This window comes from Elephantulus edwardii, unplaced genomic scaffold, assembly GCF_000299155.1.
Source record: "Elephantulus edwardii isolate Elephantulus edwardi_28Jun2011 unplaced genomic scaffold, EleEdw1.0 scaffold00055, whole genome shotgun sequence".
Taxonomy (NCBI): Eukaryota; Metazoa; Chordata; class Mammalia; order Macroscelidea; family Macroscelididae; genus Elephantulus; species Elephantulus edwardii.
The window spans coordinates 5571552-5590048 of record NW_006399805.1 but is presented as its reverse complement, the minus strand read 5'-3'; the positions used below and the strand labels follow the sequence as shown (position 1 = coordinate 5590048).

General features: G+C 45.6%; 1 protein-coding gene across 1 annotated transcript in view; it reads right to left on the bottom strand.

Annotated features, from left to right (window-relative positions):
- CALD1 (caldesmon 1) overlaps positions 1–15648 on the bottom strand; it is a 96561-nt gene extending 80913 nt beyond the window's left edge. Inside the window, exon 1 of the mRNA XM_006887203.1 lies at positions 15578–15648. Within this exon, the coding sequence (XP_006887265.1) occupies positions 15578–15648 (71 nt within the window). The remainder of the gene's footprint in view (positions 1–15577) is intronic.
- Between the last annotated feature and the right edge of the window lie 2849 nt (positions 15649–18497).

Genomic DNA, 18497 nt, shown 5'->3' with positions numbered 1-18497 from the left:
CATCAGTGGATGTCGTGGGGGTCGTGTCATCGGTGGATGTCATGCCATCGGTAGATGTCACAGAGATGTCATTGGTGGATGTCACAGGGGTCGTGTCATTGGTGGATATCATGGGGATCGTGTCATTGGTGGATGTCATGGGGGTCGTGCCACTGGTGGATGTCACAGGGGTCTTGTCATCGGTGGATGTCACAGGGGTCATGGGTAAATGTCACGGGTATCATGCTGGGTGACATTTTTCCAAGTCTCATTTACTTCTCCCCACCACCCTGAGAAATAGTAGGTCTGTTTTACAGAGGAGGAAGCCTTGGTCTACTGATTCTTTATACAGCAGCCTTTTGTTTATTCTTGATTTGGAACGACTTCTCTTTCATAGAGATTAGAAGAGGTTGTGTGGGTTTGAACTTAGGAATTTAGATTGCACAGTGTGAAGGCAGAAGAAAATATCAGGTCTCCAGATTTAACCCTGTGCTCAGGTCTCTTTCCCAGCGCAAGCCCACTGATGCGGGTCTCCCAGGCTCCTTCAGAGAGCATTATTAGGTGCCACTGAGTTGGTCCTGACTCACTGGGACCACGTCAACAGACCTGAGCACTGATCATGCACCCTCCCTGCAGTCCTTGCTGGTGGAGCCCATTTGTGGCTGTGGCTGTGTCAAGCCATCTCATGGAGATTCCTCTGTTTTGCTGACTCTCTACCAAGCATGAGCTCTTTTTCGAAGGACTAGTTCCTCCTGATAACAGCTCCAAAATATGCACAGCAAAGTCTTGCCATCGTTGATTCCAAGGAACTTTCTAGCTATACCTCTCCTACGGCAGATTTGTTCATTCTCTCAACTCAGTGTTCAATATTCCCTGCCAATACCATAATTCAAAGTCACCAATGCCTCTTCAGTCTTTCTTATCCATCACCCAGCTTTTGATCTGAGGGGATTGTGACTATCACAGCTTTCTCTGGAGAGTGTAGGAGAGTCTGTTTCTGACCACATGAAGCAGGATGACAGACTCTGGGTCAACAGTCATTCTTCATCCCAGCTCTTCATGCCAGAGCTTTTATCATTTGAAAACGGGTCCCTTTTGAATGCATCTGCCTCCTGTCTTCAGCTCCCCTTTAGCACTGGGAACTGGAAACACCACAATGAGATAAAATACATATTCATGTGGCTGTGATGTGAGGCATTTAGGAACTGAAGAGTTGAGAATTTCTACTCTGCTTCAGCCTTGAATTCTACAAGAATTTCACTATGCTCAGATCAAAAATCACCGAGGGTTTGTAGCAATGGGTAGGCAGGCTAGACGATTAGGGGGTTGGATCAGGAGAAACATGTATTTCTTCTGAAACTGGCTTTCCTGTTATATGGGAAGAGCTAAAGGCTTTTGAAAAGAAGAACAAGAAGAAAGAACATAAAATATTAACTTTTTCTGTTGCTCCTTAAAGGCAAGGATGGGGCAACTTTGTCTCACACACTGTGGGCATGTTGTCGAGAAGGGCCAGTCCTTGGAAAGAAGGCATTATCCAGAGAAAAAGGAAAGATCAGAGAAAGAGAGGAAGACCCTAGTATGGCTTGACACAGGGATTGTAACAATGGGCTCAGACATGACGGAGATCAAGAGGCTGGTGCAGGGGAGAGGAAAGCCCAGACCTGTTGTTCTTAGGGTCACTATGAATCATAGTTGACTGGAGGGTGCCTGTCAACAACAGCCTCACAATTTTGTCCAAAACCCTGTCAAAGTGGTTCTTTTTTCCTCTTCATCAAGGAAAAAAAGGGGAGATTTTAGATCTCTTAAATAAGGTTGACTTTAAGAGAAAAAAATAATATCAAGAATTGTACAACAGTTCTGAATAGAGAAACAGAAGAAGTGTTCAAGGAAGGGGTGGGCGGAGGGATCCATGCACTGGAGCTGCCAACATGTCTTGGGAATGTTCCATCCAATGTAATTATACCTGATGATGCTTCTTGTCTTTGAACCAGGGTGATAACCCACCATCTCATCCAGCTAGTCTGAGAGTTCATTTCCTGCTCAGTTATTTCCATATTTGTCTGTTGAGTTGCCCCAGAAAAGCCTGCCAACAGTCTCCGGTTTTCTGTGGGAATCAAGAATGGATCAACTGCTGTTATTCTAAGCGGGCACAGCCGACCGACTCCCTCCAGGAATAAAGGACCCTTTCATTGCTGGGGCTGGTCCTGAAAGTCATCAAGCTTTCATTGAAGGGCCCATGAATTTGCAAAACTCCCATAGGACTGTAAGACTCAGACTAGCCTTCAGGAAAATGAAAACCAGCACATTTTGGGCCATCTTCTGGAATCTATCTGTTAGATTCCTAAATGGTACAGGAAAATGGAAGCTGGTGAAGACGTAGCTGGGGAAAATCCTTGTCACCCACATGGAAAGTATGAACGTCGGAAGAATCTCCTCTTCTAAACAATGCTCAGTGTAAAATGCACTCTCTGGAGACTCTCCTGAATGTACAAGCTTATAGCTGCTATTTATAGTGGCCAATGTGTATTTTACCAGGATTTTTATTCCTACAAAGGAACAGTATGTAGGGAGTTATTAAAATGGAAAATAAGCCCTCACATTATCAACTTAGTCAGTTGATAGTAATCTCAAATGTCATGTAAGATTGTTAATTTAGAGTCATTGAAAGCAAGGCCAATATAAATGATGAAATATTTTTTTAATTTAGTTTTGAAAAATGCTCAAGTATATTCGATAACTTCTACCAGGCTAACAAAACATGAGAAAACAGTTTTAAAAATGGGTAAATAAAAATGATTTATAACGAGCAAATTAATCTTTTTAATGTAAGTGAATGTTTCTGAAGTCCTTTTAAAAGTTGTATTCTCGAGTGTAGAAAAACCAAGCCCTGGAATGTTGCCTACGTATCTAGCATGTTTATCAAACTATTTATAAACAGTTCAAAGGTATACTTTTCTATAATCCCTGAGTAAATGATAAAGTGAAAAAAAGAGTTTATAAATATAGATTTATAGTAGATTATTAACTGATATCACAACTGCTCATGACTCGCTTATTAAATAGCAAAGCTTTAAAAAGAATGCATTTTGTTCTTGGAGTATGCAAAGGATTTCTCCTCAACGCCGTTCACAGGTGAATGGGCTTCCTTATACAGATGCTAGATTATTCTGGTCCTCTCATGTCTCACGCCCACTAGAAGAACATTCAGAACAGAGAGATCCCCTCGAAGCTGCAATGTCATTGTTATCCCTTGACTTAGATTTTTGCATGAGGGGTTCACATTAACTGACACCCAAAGAATTTGGGTTTTGTCCTTCATTCCTGAGAGATGCGTGCTAAAAAATCTTGGCATTTCCCATCAGATGGTTAATGTGAATTTAAAAATGACATCTAGCATTTGTTGAGCACACACTAGTTGCTGGCTAATGAGTTAATTAGTTTTTAAATGATTTTATATTGGTCTGCTTACAAAGTTCATATACATTGTGTTCACATTGTGCTTTATACAATCATTTCCACTCATCTACGTTTTATATAATCAGTCACCATTGGACTGTGCCCATCGTTACCCAGTCTTTTCAGGTTCCCCCAGATCACTCCCATTTCCTTCGCTTTCTCCCTCCACCCACCACACTGTGCAGCCCCACGCCCTCGTCCCTCCCCATCCTCACCCCTCTGCTCCCACCCCCCCACCCCGGGGCCTCATATATATTTTACTAGTTATCCTTCTGTTTTTACAATAATGATCTTATGCAGTATTTGTCCTTATAAGACTGAGTTAGTTCATTCAGCACACAGCTCTCCAGTCTCTCCCAAGTTATGTACAAGTTTTCAAAATCGTTGTTCTATTGAGTTAATTTTTAACAAGTTTTCCAGCATCTCAGTTATCCTCGTTTTTATAGATAAAGAAATATAAGCAAGAGATGTTTCAGTAATTTTCCACAAGGCCATCCAACTAATAAGGAGCCTTGGTGGTGCAGTGGTTAATTGTTGGCTGCTAACCAAAGGGTTGGTGGTTCAAACTCATCCGCAGCTTTAGGGTGGAAAGAGCAGGTGGTATGCTCTCCCCAAGGTCACAGCCCTGTATGCCTCAGAGGGGCCTGTGAGGGGCTGTTCCTCTGTCTCAGAGAGTTGATATCAACAATATGACACCCACCGACAGGCATCACCAGCTAGTTAGTTTCAGGGCTAGGATTCAAACCCAGCTCAGACTTAAACATCCACATACCGTCCTGCTCGTCAGGTAACCGAGGAGTAATACACTTTAAATTCCACACACAGGGAATTGTAAAGAAAAACTCACTCCTACAGGATCCACAGGAGCTGTGGAGGAGTGGTGCAAGCATGTCACAGAGCTAACCAAAACACTGCACATCTTCAGTGGTTCAAATCCACCAGCGGTTCCTGAGGAGAAAAACGGGCAGTGTGCTCTTAAGATTTACAGCCTCTGAACCTTGCCAGAGGGTCGCACTGAGCCAGGACTGATTCAAGCAGGGGTTTTCTTTTCATCTCTAGTGACACACCATGTTTCTTTCAAACTATGAAAGAATCTGCAGCTCGTACTGTGAGCTCCCTTTACAAATCTGGTTTCTCAATGTCTTTGCACCAACAGCATAGGTGTAGGCATTGAACTTGGCTCTGGGCACTTTATTATTCACTCCAACGTGATCCATTTGTAGGCTCTCAGGAATTCTTGTTGCTGTTGTGTGCCATCGAGTGGATGGTACTGAGTCCTTGTGACAGTACCTGACAGAGCAGGACTGTCCCCTAGCCTTTCCTAGCTGGTGATCTCTGCTGTGACTCATAATGACCCTCTGAACAGCAGGTCTGAACCTTGCTTGCACCTTCCCACCACCTCTGATATACTCAAGCCCATTGTGATGATCACTGTGCAAATCCATCCTGTTGAAAATCCTCTTTCTCTGAACCACGTCTTTCCCAGTATGACTGGTCCCTCCTGATGTTCCCAACGCGTGTGGAACCAGCATCACTATCTTTGCCTCTAAAGAACACACTTGGATTGCACTTTGTTCCAAGACACATTCTAATCTTTAGATTGATGTAATAGGCTGCCTTTCTTATGCACCAAGAGGGGTATAAAGAATGACTGTTTAGAGTAAGAGAAGGATCTAGTGAGGGTGTGACTGGTTAATCTGAAAGGTGGTCTTGACAAGGAGTATTGACTTAGAGCTTCTGAAAACCAGCTGGAGGATCAGCCGTGCATCAGTTATGACTCCACGGTGAAGAGTGTGAGTTTTCAGGGTTTTTTAAGCAAAAAACAACTGCACTGTTGTTAAGCGGATTGTGATTCCTCGTGACCCAGTAGAACAGAACAGAACTGCGCTCTGTGTTTCCAAGGCTGTAATCTTGACAGTTTCAAATGATTATTTTATCTAACTTCCCAAGGGAAAAATAATTCTAGAATCATGAAAAAGTCCATTTGAAACAGTCTTTCTAATTTTAAAACTTTAATGTCAAGAGGATACGTATTCAAAGCAAAAATAAAGTGTGTATGTGTGTGATATGTGCATGTGTGTGGAGGGCTTGTGTGTGTAAGGTTGTTGTGACTGTGTGAAGTGTATGTGCAGATGAGTGTGTACGTATAGGGTGCATGTGTGTGCGGTGTGTTGGCATAATATGTATGTGTTGTGTGTGTATGTACTGGGGTGTGTGAGTTGTGTTTGTGCAGTGTGTGAATGTGTGTGTGACGCCTGTGTGGTGTGTGTGTGTGCTGTGTCTGTGTGGTGCGGGGTTGTGTGTGTTAGAACAGTTATTTGGCTGCATCATAAAAACCTTCCGTGGATGGAGCTCCGGAAGCGGACTACGTAGAACCACTGGATTTTAAAAATATGCTTGCTTTCCCAGCATCGTGAAAATATTTACTTTCAAATGTGTAATCATCAGGCGATTTCAGAAGCCCATAAAAATGTATGAGAGATGACAACAGCAGGGCTGTTCTCTCATGGCGGTTCCTGTGCGCAGCTGGGACCCGATAAGCTGGCCCACAATGAGGCCTTTCAGCCAACAGAGAGGACCTGAGGGGTGGGCACGTGTGCTGGGATGTGGCACGCTCACCCTGAGGAGTGGGAGAGCCCAGGGTGTGGACGCAAAGCACTGTGGGCCAGCATGTCTGCCAAGGTGTCCCCATGGATCAGGCAACCCTCAGGTTTCTCAGGGGCTACCCCAAAGCTTAGCCCTTCTGCCAAGCTGGGAAGAACAACTCAGCTTGGTCCGGTGTTAACTCTTCATCTGAGGCAACACAGCTCCTCCTCAGACCTTGTCACCAGTGTCACCGACTCAGAACTCCTCCCTCAACCACAAATACCTGCTCTTCATCTTGCAAGCTTCCTGTGTCCCCTCACAAGTCCTAAAAGGCTCCTTACTATTTTGTTTGGTTTTATGGTGAGCATAAAATGCATCTTCAATTCTTTGTGTTACAGGGACTCTAATAGATAAAATGATAATAAAGATATTAATTTAATGTTTACTAGAGGATTATGAAGGATCCCTGATGGCACAGTAGTTAAAGGCTTCAGCTGCTATCCAAGAGCTCAGCAGTTCGAACCCTCCAGCTGCTCCAGCTGTGGCAGCTTCCACAAGGATTTACAGCAAACCTGGGAGCAGTTCTACCCTGTCCTGGGGACCAGCAGGGACTCGGTGGGAGTGGACTCTGAGTCAGCTGATAAACACTGTGTCAGTATTTTCATGCAGTGTCCTTTTCTATGGTCACAGGACACCTATATGATGTGGATAGTATTACTATTCCATCCTACAGATGTGAAAACTGAGAGTTAGAAAGATTGAATAATTTGAAAGATTGCATATCTCATAAGTAGCAGAATTGGGACTTGACAACTCAACTTCTTGTTGTTATGTGCTGTCAAGGTGGAACTGATTCAGGCAGTACACTGCATGAGAGGAGATTGTCTGTCCTTCTCCTGCAGAGCAGCTGGTGGATTCAAACTACATGCCTTTGGGTTGGCAGCACAACCCAATGACTGAATGCCAAAGCCTATATCCTTACCTGCTAATATATACTGACTTTGACCATAATTTTCTTGGTGTTTCTGCATTTTTCTAAAGCCTATATGTCCTTTCCCACCATCTGTCTGTCTGTGTGTTGTACTGTGGTAGCCTGCATGTTGTGGTGATGCTGGCCATTACATCACTAGTATTTTAAAGACTAGTAGAGTCTCTATGGTGGATGAGTTTTAGTAGAACTTGCAGACCAAAGCAGATGAGGAAGAAAGGCCTGGTGACTTAATCTGAGAATGAGTCAGTGCAAACTCTCTGGATCACAGGGGAATGATGTTAGACACAGTCCTGGCTGATGAGGTCCCCAGAAGAAGAACTGATGCCTTTGAATGGTGGTGTTGACAAGAGTATTGAATTAATGCCTTTGAATGGTGGTGTTGACAAGAGTATTGAATTGATGCCTTTGAATCGTGGTGTTGACGAAGAGTATTGACTCTACCAGCTCAAAGCACAAACAAATCTGTCTTGGAAGAAATGCAGCCAGAGTGTCTCTCTCACCTGCTCTGGGTACACTTTCAGGTGGGACCAGTCCCTGCAGAATGCTGTCCTGCTCGGAACAGTGGAAGAGCAGCAGAGAAGAGAAGACCCTTAACGACACGGATCGGCACAGCAGTGGAAGCACAGCAGAGATCGTGCGGGCAGAGCAGGACAGGTCAGTGCTACACCAGGCTGTGCACAGGGCCACGGTGAGTCAGACCTGTCCTGATGTCACCTAACAACAGAGACCTCATCTCAAGGGCTCAGAGGGAGAAAGCCAAACGAAGTGCAAAGTCAACAGCATAACGGTTACAAACAGGCACCGGGGTGGCAGGAAGAAGGGACTTTTCATTCAAGTTCCCAGTCTATATTACAGAAAGCTGGCTATCTGGAGTGAACTGAACTCTAGCTACTACCACTCATGATTAACCAGAACAATGAGACGGTTTCTGTAAAGATTTGCAACTTCATAAACCCTGTGGGATAGTTTTAAGTCCTCCTACAGGGTCGCTGCAAGGTTTGTGTCTGGTAGGGCACCTGTGACACGGGGACTATGTGTCCGTCCCACATACATGAAAACCAGAAAAGGTCAAGCCATGCAGTCCACTTCTTAATGACCTTTACCCGGCTCTGTTTCTGAGGAACAGAAGGCATAAGAACCACCTAATCTTAATTTGTGGTTCTCCCATCTGGTGAGAGGGCAAGCTTTAAATGATCTATTGTGGCAAAGTAGGACTGCACCTGCTAATTGAACTCAGTCCCAGACAACTAAATAACAGGGCTTTTTCTTCTGGAAACCCACGAAGGATAGAAGATCAGTGCACTTTCACTCCTTCTCTGGGTCTCCCTCTCCCCACTGTTCACAGGATCACAGCCTACACAGGGCTGAGCCGTTTTTAATGACGTATTTTTACTGTTTCTCTAAAGGAGCCCTGACGGCATTGTGGTCAAGCACAGCCACTAACAGAAAGGCCGGTCGATGGTTTGAACCCCCCAGTTGCTCCTAAGGGAACTCTGGTGACGTAGTGGAAAGGAGTGAGCTGCCGACCCAAAGGCAGCTGGTTCTGAATGCAGGAGCTGTCCCCGGGGGAAAGATGGGCCTTCTCTTTCCATGCGACCAACTCCATCCAAAAACCCTCTGGAGGGTCAGCTCTGGGGCAGTTCTGACTTGACAGCACACACCACCAAAAACAGTCACTCCTAAGATGTGGTGGGCTGATTTAGGAAAAACGTACAGCCTCAGACACCCTCTGGAACAGCTCCCCTCTGTTCTTCGTTGGAATCAGCTGGACCACCCTGAGTTTGGCATTGAGTTACAGCCAGAAGTAGCACGTTTGACTGCATGTCACCGTCAAGAATGTAAAAATGAAGTCTCTTGGTCATCACTTAGCCTTATTTAGGTTTAAAAGCCCCAAGTAGACTCTTCTCAATTTCCAAAATCCTCCTTGGAAGAAAGCAACCAAAAAGCAAACCATCTGCTTGCTACTGAATCGATTCTGATGCCTACCAACCTCACGTATTTCAGAGTTGAGCTGCACCTTATAGGGTTTTTCAATGGCTGTGACAGTTTCTTAGATAGCTATGAGCTCCGTTCAGAAGTAGCTCTCCAATCCTTTCTTCAAGGCACCTCTGTGGAGATTTGAACTTCCAACCTTTTGGGTAGTAGACAAGTGCTTAACAATTTGCACCACCCAAGGACTCTCGGAGCACAGGAGCTGCTCTGTAGAAACCCAGTGGATGAATAAGTGAATCGTAGAACCTGGGAGGTGCCCTCTGTTCGCCCGTTCATTCCTCTTCCACTCCACATCTGGGCTGACTTTCCTTTTCATTCCCTAAATCCAAAGGAAAGTTAAGCCTTCTCCAGCCTGGTCCCAGGCATCCAGGATTGTTGTGACTCTCAGTGACCTTATGTAAAGAAGAAGAAAACCCTGGTCAGTCCTGCACCAACCTCACAGGCGCTTCTGTGTTCGAGCCCATTCATGGCCTTCAGTGGACAGTCTTGCTCTTTCATTTGATGCCTTTTCCCAGGGACCGGCCCCTTGTGATCATTATTTTCAAAATATGTAAGCAGATATCTCACAATCGTGTCTTCCAAGGAGCCTCTGGTTGCACTTCCTCTAAGATCTGCTGGTTCTTCTGGGAGTCTATGGTATATTCAGTGTTCCTCACTAACACTGCAATTGAAAGACATCACTTCTTCTTAGTCTTGTTTAATCATTGTCTACGTTTCTCCTGTATACTGGATGGGGCCAGAGAATGCTTCATAAACTGAAAACCCGCCTTATGTTTTAGCTGCATTAAATAAAGCAATATATACTATTTATAAAAACCACTCTACTAAAAGCAAAAAGAAAGCAAAAGTTATCCCCAGGTCATTGAGAAAACCCCCACTCTGCCTGCAGAGGAGGAAGCCAAGGTCTAGGGCGAAAGGAAGAAGGATTAGCCCAGGGTTTCTCGTGCCCTTTGTCTTCAGAGCAAACCATGGGTGTAGACAAGTCTGATTTCTGGTCCTGACCATCTGTTTCCTGCATACGCCCTGCATTTTCCCATCGAAGTAGGCTGGACCATAAAGCCTGACCTCATTATTCCCATAAACCTCCAGATTCAAAGTCTGGGGTGGTGAACATGGACTCAGAAAATCTCAGAGTAACGCAGCTAGAAGGTTCACCTTGAAGTCAGAAAAGGCAAACTTGGTGCTAACACAAACCAAAAGACCAGACTCAGGGCTGTGGGGTTCATTCTGACTCACAGAAACTATCATCCAGGTTTCCAAGGTCCATGCAAACCTTAACTGGAAACTTTCATGTTACTCCTGTGGAGTAGCTGGTAGAATTGAACCACTGTCCTTTTGGTTAATAGATTAACATGCAATACACTACGCCATCAGAGCTCCTTCTTGGAAATACTAGGTGGTTGTGGTTTTTTAAAAAAGGAAACAGACAGAAGGAAATAGGTAGGAGACAACATTTCAGAAGGATGACGGGGACAGAAGTTCAAGTCAAACAGGATTAGGTTGTATTTGGGCATGGCATATTAACTTATTAAGGACAGCTAACTAAGTTTTCTTAGATTATGTCCCTTTCAGGCTACAATTAAAGGAAGAGAAGTCCTTCCAAGAAAGACAGCAAATGAGAAGAGCTGGCCTACAATGTAGCAGTGTGGCCCATTCTCAGATAAAGTCCTGTCTCTAAAGTGTTGACTCCATCTCAGTTAGTTTATTTAATGCCAGATAAAACATAAGGTACTTTCCCCCCGTTTGTAAAGCATTCTCTGGCCCTATAACAGTTGTTGTTATGTGCCGTCGAGTTGCTTGCGACTCATAGCGACCCTATGTACAACAGCCCTAAACTCCGCTCTGTCCTGTGCCAATCGCACCGTCTCTGACACTCCCATCCCAATTATCCCAGTCACTGAATCAATCCACCTCACAGAGGGCCTTCCTCTCCTGTGCTGTCCCTCCACCCTCCCAAGTATGATGTCCCTCTCTTCGATTACCTGGGGAGATGGGAGGTGTTGGAGGCTGGCTTCTAAGCTGCCCCGCCTAACAGTATACAAGAGAAATTTAGACAATGATTAAACATCTCAAGTCAGTTCTCTGCTGTTCACACTGACTCCCTGATTCCATTCTCACACAGAAAGCAAAGAAGCTGGAGATAGTGGTCTAGACTGATCCCCAATATCCACATCTTTCTTCCTGTCCTCCAGCCCTGACTCTGACCATCACTCTTACCTCACTAATTTTCTGAGCCTGCTACTGTTGTGTGTCCTAGCCTACTGTTAGGCGTGTGTAAAGCTGGATACCGGGCCAACTGTTTTCTCACCACCACTTTCTCTCCATTTCTAGCTTAGATACCAAAACCTGGTTGGTGCGAAATAAATATCTATTAGGTGAAGTTGCTTTCTAAAGACTCTTGAAGAACTCGAAGCCAAGTAACAAATCACTAGGAAAATAAGGATACTGGGCACTGTCCACAAGGTCCCCATGTCCGCGGAGCACTGTGCCCCATGCTCACGAGTTCTCCACCAGAATCCTGGAATTTGTCCCTGTGATAGTTTCCAGTCCATCTATAAGCTCTGTCTTCACGTGCTGCCTTGAGAATGTCACTGCTACCATCCATCTTCAGAAAGGAAGAACGGATTCCACCCATTCTACATGGTCCCAGACTAGCTTTTCTGATAACAACTTATCGCCCTTGGTGGACAACGGTTGAAAATGTTGAATGTCTATCTCCAAATACCTGGAGGAAATCTCCATTTGGATGTGGTTTCTAGACATGAATTTTAACAGCTCTCGGGCCTTCAGCTCCATGAATGGAAACGTCCCCGCTTCTCCATGGTGGGCAAAGCCAAGTCCCTCTGTCCGATCCTCAGAAACACATTGTTTTCTGGAGTGGCCTCAGAGTTTCCATTTTTCCTAAAAGGTTTGCAAATGCTCCCTCCACTGGGATCCTCCTACTTGGTCTTTCAGCATTTCTTCATTTCTCTGCCTGACCCTCCCTGACCTTAGAATCACATGCTCAAGGTGAACTATTCAGGGCTGATAGTCTCATACTCAAGGAGGACACATGTGCCTCCCGCACGGTGCCCCTGCTGCCTCAGTCAGCGGCGCTTTACATGAAACACAGTCTGGCTCGTCCTGGCTTCAATATGCAGCAGGTTCCTGCCACCACTTCCTGCTTCCACCTCTGGACTTCCGCTGGTGTTCTCTCTCACCTGATGCCCTTTGACTCGTCAGCACTATCGCTGTACCCTTCAAGGCTTACCACCTCCAAGAAGTGTCCTCTGACTTTTCTACCACAGGATGATGACTACCCGCCTTTCTCCTGGAATCAGTGTTTGGTGTTAGGTGCTGACGAGTCTGTTTCGGCTCAGTGACCCTCGGTTCAGAAGAAACAGAGAGTGCCTGGTCCTGTCCCACCATCTTCACAGTCTCTGCTCTGATGGAGCCCACGGGTGCAGACACGGTGTCAATCCATCTCCTCGAGGGGCTTCCTCTTCTCTGACTTTCTATCAAGCATGATACCCCTCTCCAGGGACTGGCCCCTTTTATTAATACGCCCAAGGAATGTGCTTAGTTGAGCTAGATGATTAGAGTTTGCTTGTTTAGTGAATGGCAATGCTGATAAAATCATAGTATTAATAACAACATAGAAAATAATAATAATGCCACTTGTAGAAAGTTTGCTGTGGGCCAGCAACTGGCCAACCTTTGATTTTCACCACAACCACACAAATTATGTGGATATTTTCCGTATTCTACAAATAAGAAAACCATGTTGTTGTTGATTGCCTTTGAGTCGAGCATGACACATAGCGACCTTATGAGCAAAAGGCCCGAAGTCCCTCTACAACTACAACATTTATCAAAGTTCATAGAGTTTCTGGAGACATGTTCTTTAGGAAGTGGATGCCATTCCTGTTTCTAATAGCTTAAAGAAAAGTCACTTTCTCGCTGTCACCAGCTCATAAATAGTAGGACTAGAGGTTTGAATCCACAGAATCCAGACACTGGTCCCTGGGCTCTCTCTCTCTCTCTGTGTGTGTGTGTGTGTGTGTGTGTGTGTGTATCATAAACTCCATACTGCCTGATGTAGATACAAGTTTTCAGTGCATGAGGGTTCAGAGGACAGTGTTGGTTCAGAGGTAGACTTCCCTCCTTCTATGCAGAAGATGTACTCATGGAAGACCCACCCATTGTGGAGATCTAGTCCACATCAGCACGCCTGGACGCAGTAGTCAGGAAATCAAATGATGTATTACAATGGGCAAATCTGCTACCAAGGACTTCTGTAAAACCCTAAAGAGTAAAGATGGACTTTAACACTGAAGTTCATCTGACCCAAGCCATAGTGTTTTCAATTGCTTTCTACGTCTTTGAAAGCTGGACAATGAATAGGGAAGATCGAAGAAGAATTGATAGCTTGGAATTGTGGCATTATCAAAGAACACTGACTATACCACGGACTTCCAAAAGACCCAACAATTCGATCTTGGGGAAACTACAGCCAGGGTGCTCCTAAGAAACAAAGATGATGAGGCTTCCTCTCTCCTGCTCTGGACATGTTTTTGGAAGGGCCAAGCCCTTGCAAAAGGATACAATACTTGGAAAAGTGAGATCAGGGAAGGAGAAGACCCTCAATGAGAGAGAGTGACACAGGGGAGGCTGTGAGGATGAGGTATGATCAGGCAGAGTTTCAACCTATTGCTGAGTTGGAGACGATTGGATAGCCTCTAAGAACAACACCAACATGCAGGAGACCCAGGTTTGATTCCCACCCAGTGCATCCAGTTCCCAAGCAGAGCCACTATCATCTGCTGATGGAGTCTTGCACATTGCTATGTGCTAAACAGGTTTCAGTGAAAATTCCAGACGAAGGCACACTAGGAAGAAGGCCAGAAAACTCCACAGCCACAATGGTGTGACCCACAGTCCACCATGGGAGGACACAGGGGCACTTGGGCTGTTGGTGCCACCATGAGGCCAGGCGGACCCCTTGGCAGCTGACACCACCACGTCAGGGTCACTAAGGAGCCTTGCTCGCCTTTTCACCTGAGCGTTGAGATTACTGGGAGGAAAAAAGGATTTGATCTCAAGGAGTCTTTCAGCAACCTTCTTCCTGTGAGTGCTGCAGCTTCTCAAAAAGAAGATGTGATACGAGCCGTATGAAATGCCACTGACCTCCGCTTTAACCCTAATCAGGCCTCCTCAACTGACCCCACATCACAGCCACACGACCCCCCACTGCAGATTCTCAGAACTCCCAGAGCCACACATCCACTGGTTGCCAGCCCCTCTTTAGTTGATGTCAGGGACTGCAACGATAGGACTAAGCACACCAGAGATGACGAAGGTGGTCCAGGTTCGCGCAGGGCTTTGCTCGATGTGCATGGACAGGGTCTCTATGAGTCAGAAAGATCTCACTCTTCTCTCTCTCTTGGAGCAGATGGTGGATTTGAACTACTGACCTTTCCATTAGCAGTGTGGTACATTACATGCTACACCTCCAGGGCTCCTTGTCTTCACTTGTTATTGTTATGTGGTAGAGTTGCATTGCCAGCTCAAAGGTAGGAGGTTCAAATCCACCAGCTGCTCCTTAGGAGAAAAATGGGCAATCTCCTTCAGTGCAATTTACCGCTTGTCTTCACTTGCTATTATGAGCTGTCAAGTTGGAATCGACCCACAGCCGACGCTCTGGTGGGTTTTCAGAGACAGTTAATCACACAGGAGGAGAGTGCCCATCCTTCTCCCACGGAGCAGCTGGTGGTCTCGAACTGCATGCCTTCAGGATTACAGGGCAGCTTCTCACCACTAGGCCACCAGAGCTCCTGTCTTCACTTAGTGGCTGTATATTTGCAGAAAAAGTCCCATTGCTTAACTGGCTGGAATGTCCAATATTGAGCATTTTCCTGTCATTTCTGTGGATCAATACTTTTCTAACCTTTATTACATACTGCTTTTGCCACTTAAAAATTCCCAAATCAACCATCTGATTAAATGCAACTCTGACTTTCCTCCAAGTTCTCTTTTTTTCTGACCCTTTGTCTCAACATCTGTTGAAATACAGAATTCAGAATCTTAGCCCCCACCAAAACCCAGGGCCACAGCGTGGATTCTGACCTGGTGACCCCCGAGGACAGACTAGAACTGCCCTGTGGGATTGCAAAGGCCGAGACTTGGTGGCACGCAGTTACCTGTCGGGCTGCTAACAGAAAGGTGGGTCCACTGACGGCTCTGAGGGATGAAAGACAAGGTAATCCATCCCATGAAGATTTATCACCTTAGGACCCCGACAGAGGGTCACTGTGAGTCGAAGTGGACTCCACGACCTGGAAGCAGACAACCACACTTTTCTCTTACAGAGTAACTGGTGGGCTTGAACTCCTAACCTCTTGGTTGACAGCCAAGCGCTTTAACTACCTGATACCAAGGCTTCTGGAGTTTTAACCAGAAAATTCTTTATAATTACTTTTGCAAACAGTTGAGTTAGAGACAAAAGCATTTCGCCCTTCAGAGGGTTCGTCTCTGAGGCTCAGGACAAATCTTTTGTTAATAAGAGAATTGGAACATTTATCACCACCTCCTCACCTCTCGGCTTCCAGCCGCATCTCTTCCCGCTTCTGCCTCCTGAGTTCTCGGCGACGTTCAAAGTCATCCATGGTGTGGTTTCAGGTTCAGGAGCCCAGGACGGGTCAGGATCTAAAGGAGGAAGAAGAATCAATAACAGAGGAGTTAGAATCCATCTCCCAGGGAATCTCAGTAGCTACTTCCTTCCCCACTCCCACCTCCTCATTTTTCTCTACTATTAACAGACCCCCCCTTCCAGACAGAGACTCACCAGAGGCCAATATCTCTCTCCTGAAGGGAGTGTTTTACGTGCTACATCCAGTCTCATTCATTCAACTACTTCAGACACAGAATATCCCAGGATCGCAGTTAAAATAAAATAAAGACCTCATTAGAGAGGTTCTGAAGACTCAAAATATTAGGACACTCAGGACAGGAAGACTGGGAAGGATTTTGTTATTTGTAGAGTGCTGAACAGAAGTTATGAAAAAGTGAACAAAGAAAGTTAAAGAGAACAAGAGAGAGGAAGTGTGGCAAGAAGAGAAATTATGTGGGAACTCCGAGAAAGCAAGCGAGAGAAAGCAAATCCTACAAAAGTCTCTGTAGAGTTTGTATCTTCTGAAACAATATTAACATGAGGTTGAAAGTCAAGACCTCAGCAGTGCCCACCGGTATCCACATAATGAAACATTGCGTTTGCAAGGAAACAGCCAAGTCAAGAGCAAGTCCTGCTCCAAAATCCCCGGCTTTTCTTTGCAAATGTGATCCAACTTCTTCACCCTTTCCTACCTCCTCGTGGTGGACTTGATCCCCGGAAAAGAGTTCCCCCTTCCAGCTCTTCAAAGGATGAGCCCTCTCCCCCTGCGATTCTGTGCCATGAAGCCAAACCGTGCCGAATTTCCCCTGCTGCCCAAACCCAAAAAGACTCCCAGGGCCGGGCAGGCTCCTCCGCCCGCCTTTGTTTACAGAGCTGTCCGTGGTTAGTTAAACTCGGCCTGGAATCTGGCATTTAAGCCTGCTTCAAGATTGCTTCCTGTGTGTAGCGGGAGGCCTGGCTCCCTCTGCAATCCTAGACTCTCAACACACACACACACACACACACACACACACACACACACACAGCACATTTTCCTGCCTTTTCCGTGCTCTTAAGACAGGCCATTTGCTTGCCACTTAAAAAAAAAAAAAGAAAAAAAAGTTACTGTACAAAACCCAGAACCACCACCTGATGACATCCTCATCTGCAGAAGCAGAAACCAAAACTCTGACCTGGAAGCTGAGCTAGAAACCTCAAACACAGAGTAACATCCTTGATTTTCAAAAGTTTTGTGTCCTCCCCCTTTCAAACACAGCCCCCCAAACACAAAAATAAAACCTCAGCCAATACAAAGAAAACAGCACTATTCTTGACATTCTCTCCCTCACCAAACCACCCCCCAGAAGATTATTGATACTGATTCTAGCTCTTCAGAAATTCCACTTGTGTGTGGGTTTCTGTGGGGGTTTTAAAGCTTCGTGTGTTTTTCTTTGTCTTCCCAGTAGCCTTTCCCAAGACTTGGCTGGATAGGAAGGAACGAAGCGGCTTTCCTGTTTATGACTGCAGCGCCCGTCAGGAAATGTCTCTGAATTTGTTTTCCAGCCTGGTCTCTTCATTATCAACAGAGTGAAAAGGATGCTCTGAGGGTCCCCTGGGCGGCTGTCTGAGGGTCTGTCATCCGTAGGTGGACACATGATCACATGATTTGATGCTACAGGGATGTGTTGGGCAGCCCCGTGGGCAGCAGGACAGCGACTTGTCCCTGTAAGGCTGGCTCGGGGGAGGACCAGACTCTGTCCTCCCATCATTCCTCTTTCCTTGCACCTAACCCCCACCAAGTTACCATAGCAACAGCAAACAGGGATGGGCAAAAGAGGCAGGTACTCTGCTTAGTTGATCCAGCTAGTGCTGGCCCTGGCTCCTCCCTCCTCAAAGTAGAATGGACATTCTGGTATGCAGGGCATTCCTCCCAGCCTTGGGGTTCATGAGAAGTGAAGCAAACACCCCTAACAGCAGAAGAGGCCTCGAACCTGGCCTGGTGTCTTGACACTCGGAGGGAAGTGAAATTGACAGCATACCTGGTTCTGCTGGGTAGCCCTCCCTCACCTGCCACCCACATACTTCAATCCCACCACCCTCTCATTCCACCCTGAGACTTCAGGACTCTCCGGGGCACTGGGCTCCTCTCCCAACAGCAGGACAACCCTGCCTTTACATCCACACACCCTCTAGAATGATGCTGAGTATGTACGTGGGAGGAAGAGGGGAGAGTGAGCTAAAGAGAAAGACGTGGGGGGAGCTATCGATGTGTCTGCAGATCTGTGTCTCTCTATCAACTGATAGCTTTATAGATAGATCAGTGGAATAGAATAGAGAATCCAGAAATCAGCCCATCTACTTATGGTCAACTGATTTTTGACAGGGAGATGAAATCAGTTAAGTGGGGAAATGACAACCGTTTCAACAAATGGTGCTGGCAAAATTGGAAAACTATCTATAGAAAACTCAAGCAAGATCCACACCTTACTCCACACACAAAAACCAACTCGAAATGGATCATGGACCTGGGACTAAAACAAAGGACTATACATTTCATTAAAGAAAAGCTTGGAAGAACTCTAGAAGTTCTAATCCACAACAAAAACAGTCTTCCAAGTATCCTGAAAAATCTACAACCAAGAGAGGATAAAATAGATGAATGGGACCTTCTAAGAATCAAATCCCATAACTTCTCCAACAGAGTGAAAAGAAAAGCCACAGACTGGGATAAAAATATTTGGTAATGGCATGTCAGATAAGGGCCTTATATCTAGACAGATATGTAAGGCTCTCTAGTGGTGCAATCCCTCACACATTGCACTGGAAACGGAAAAGTCTGTGGTTCAAATCCACTAGCCGCTCCAC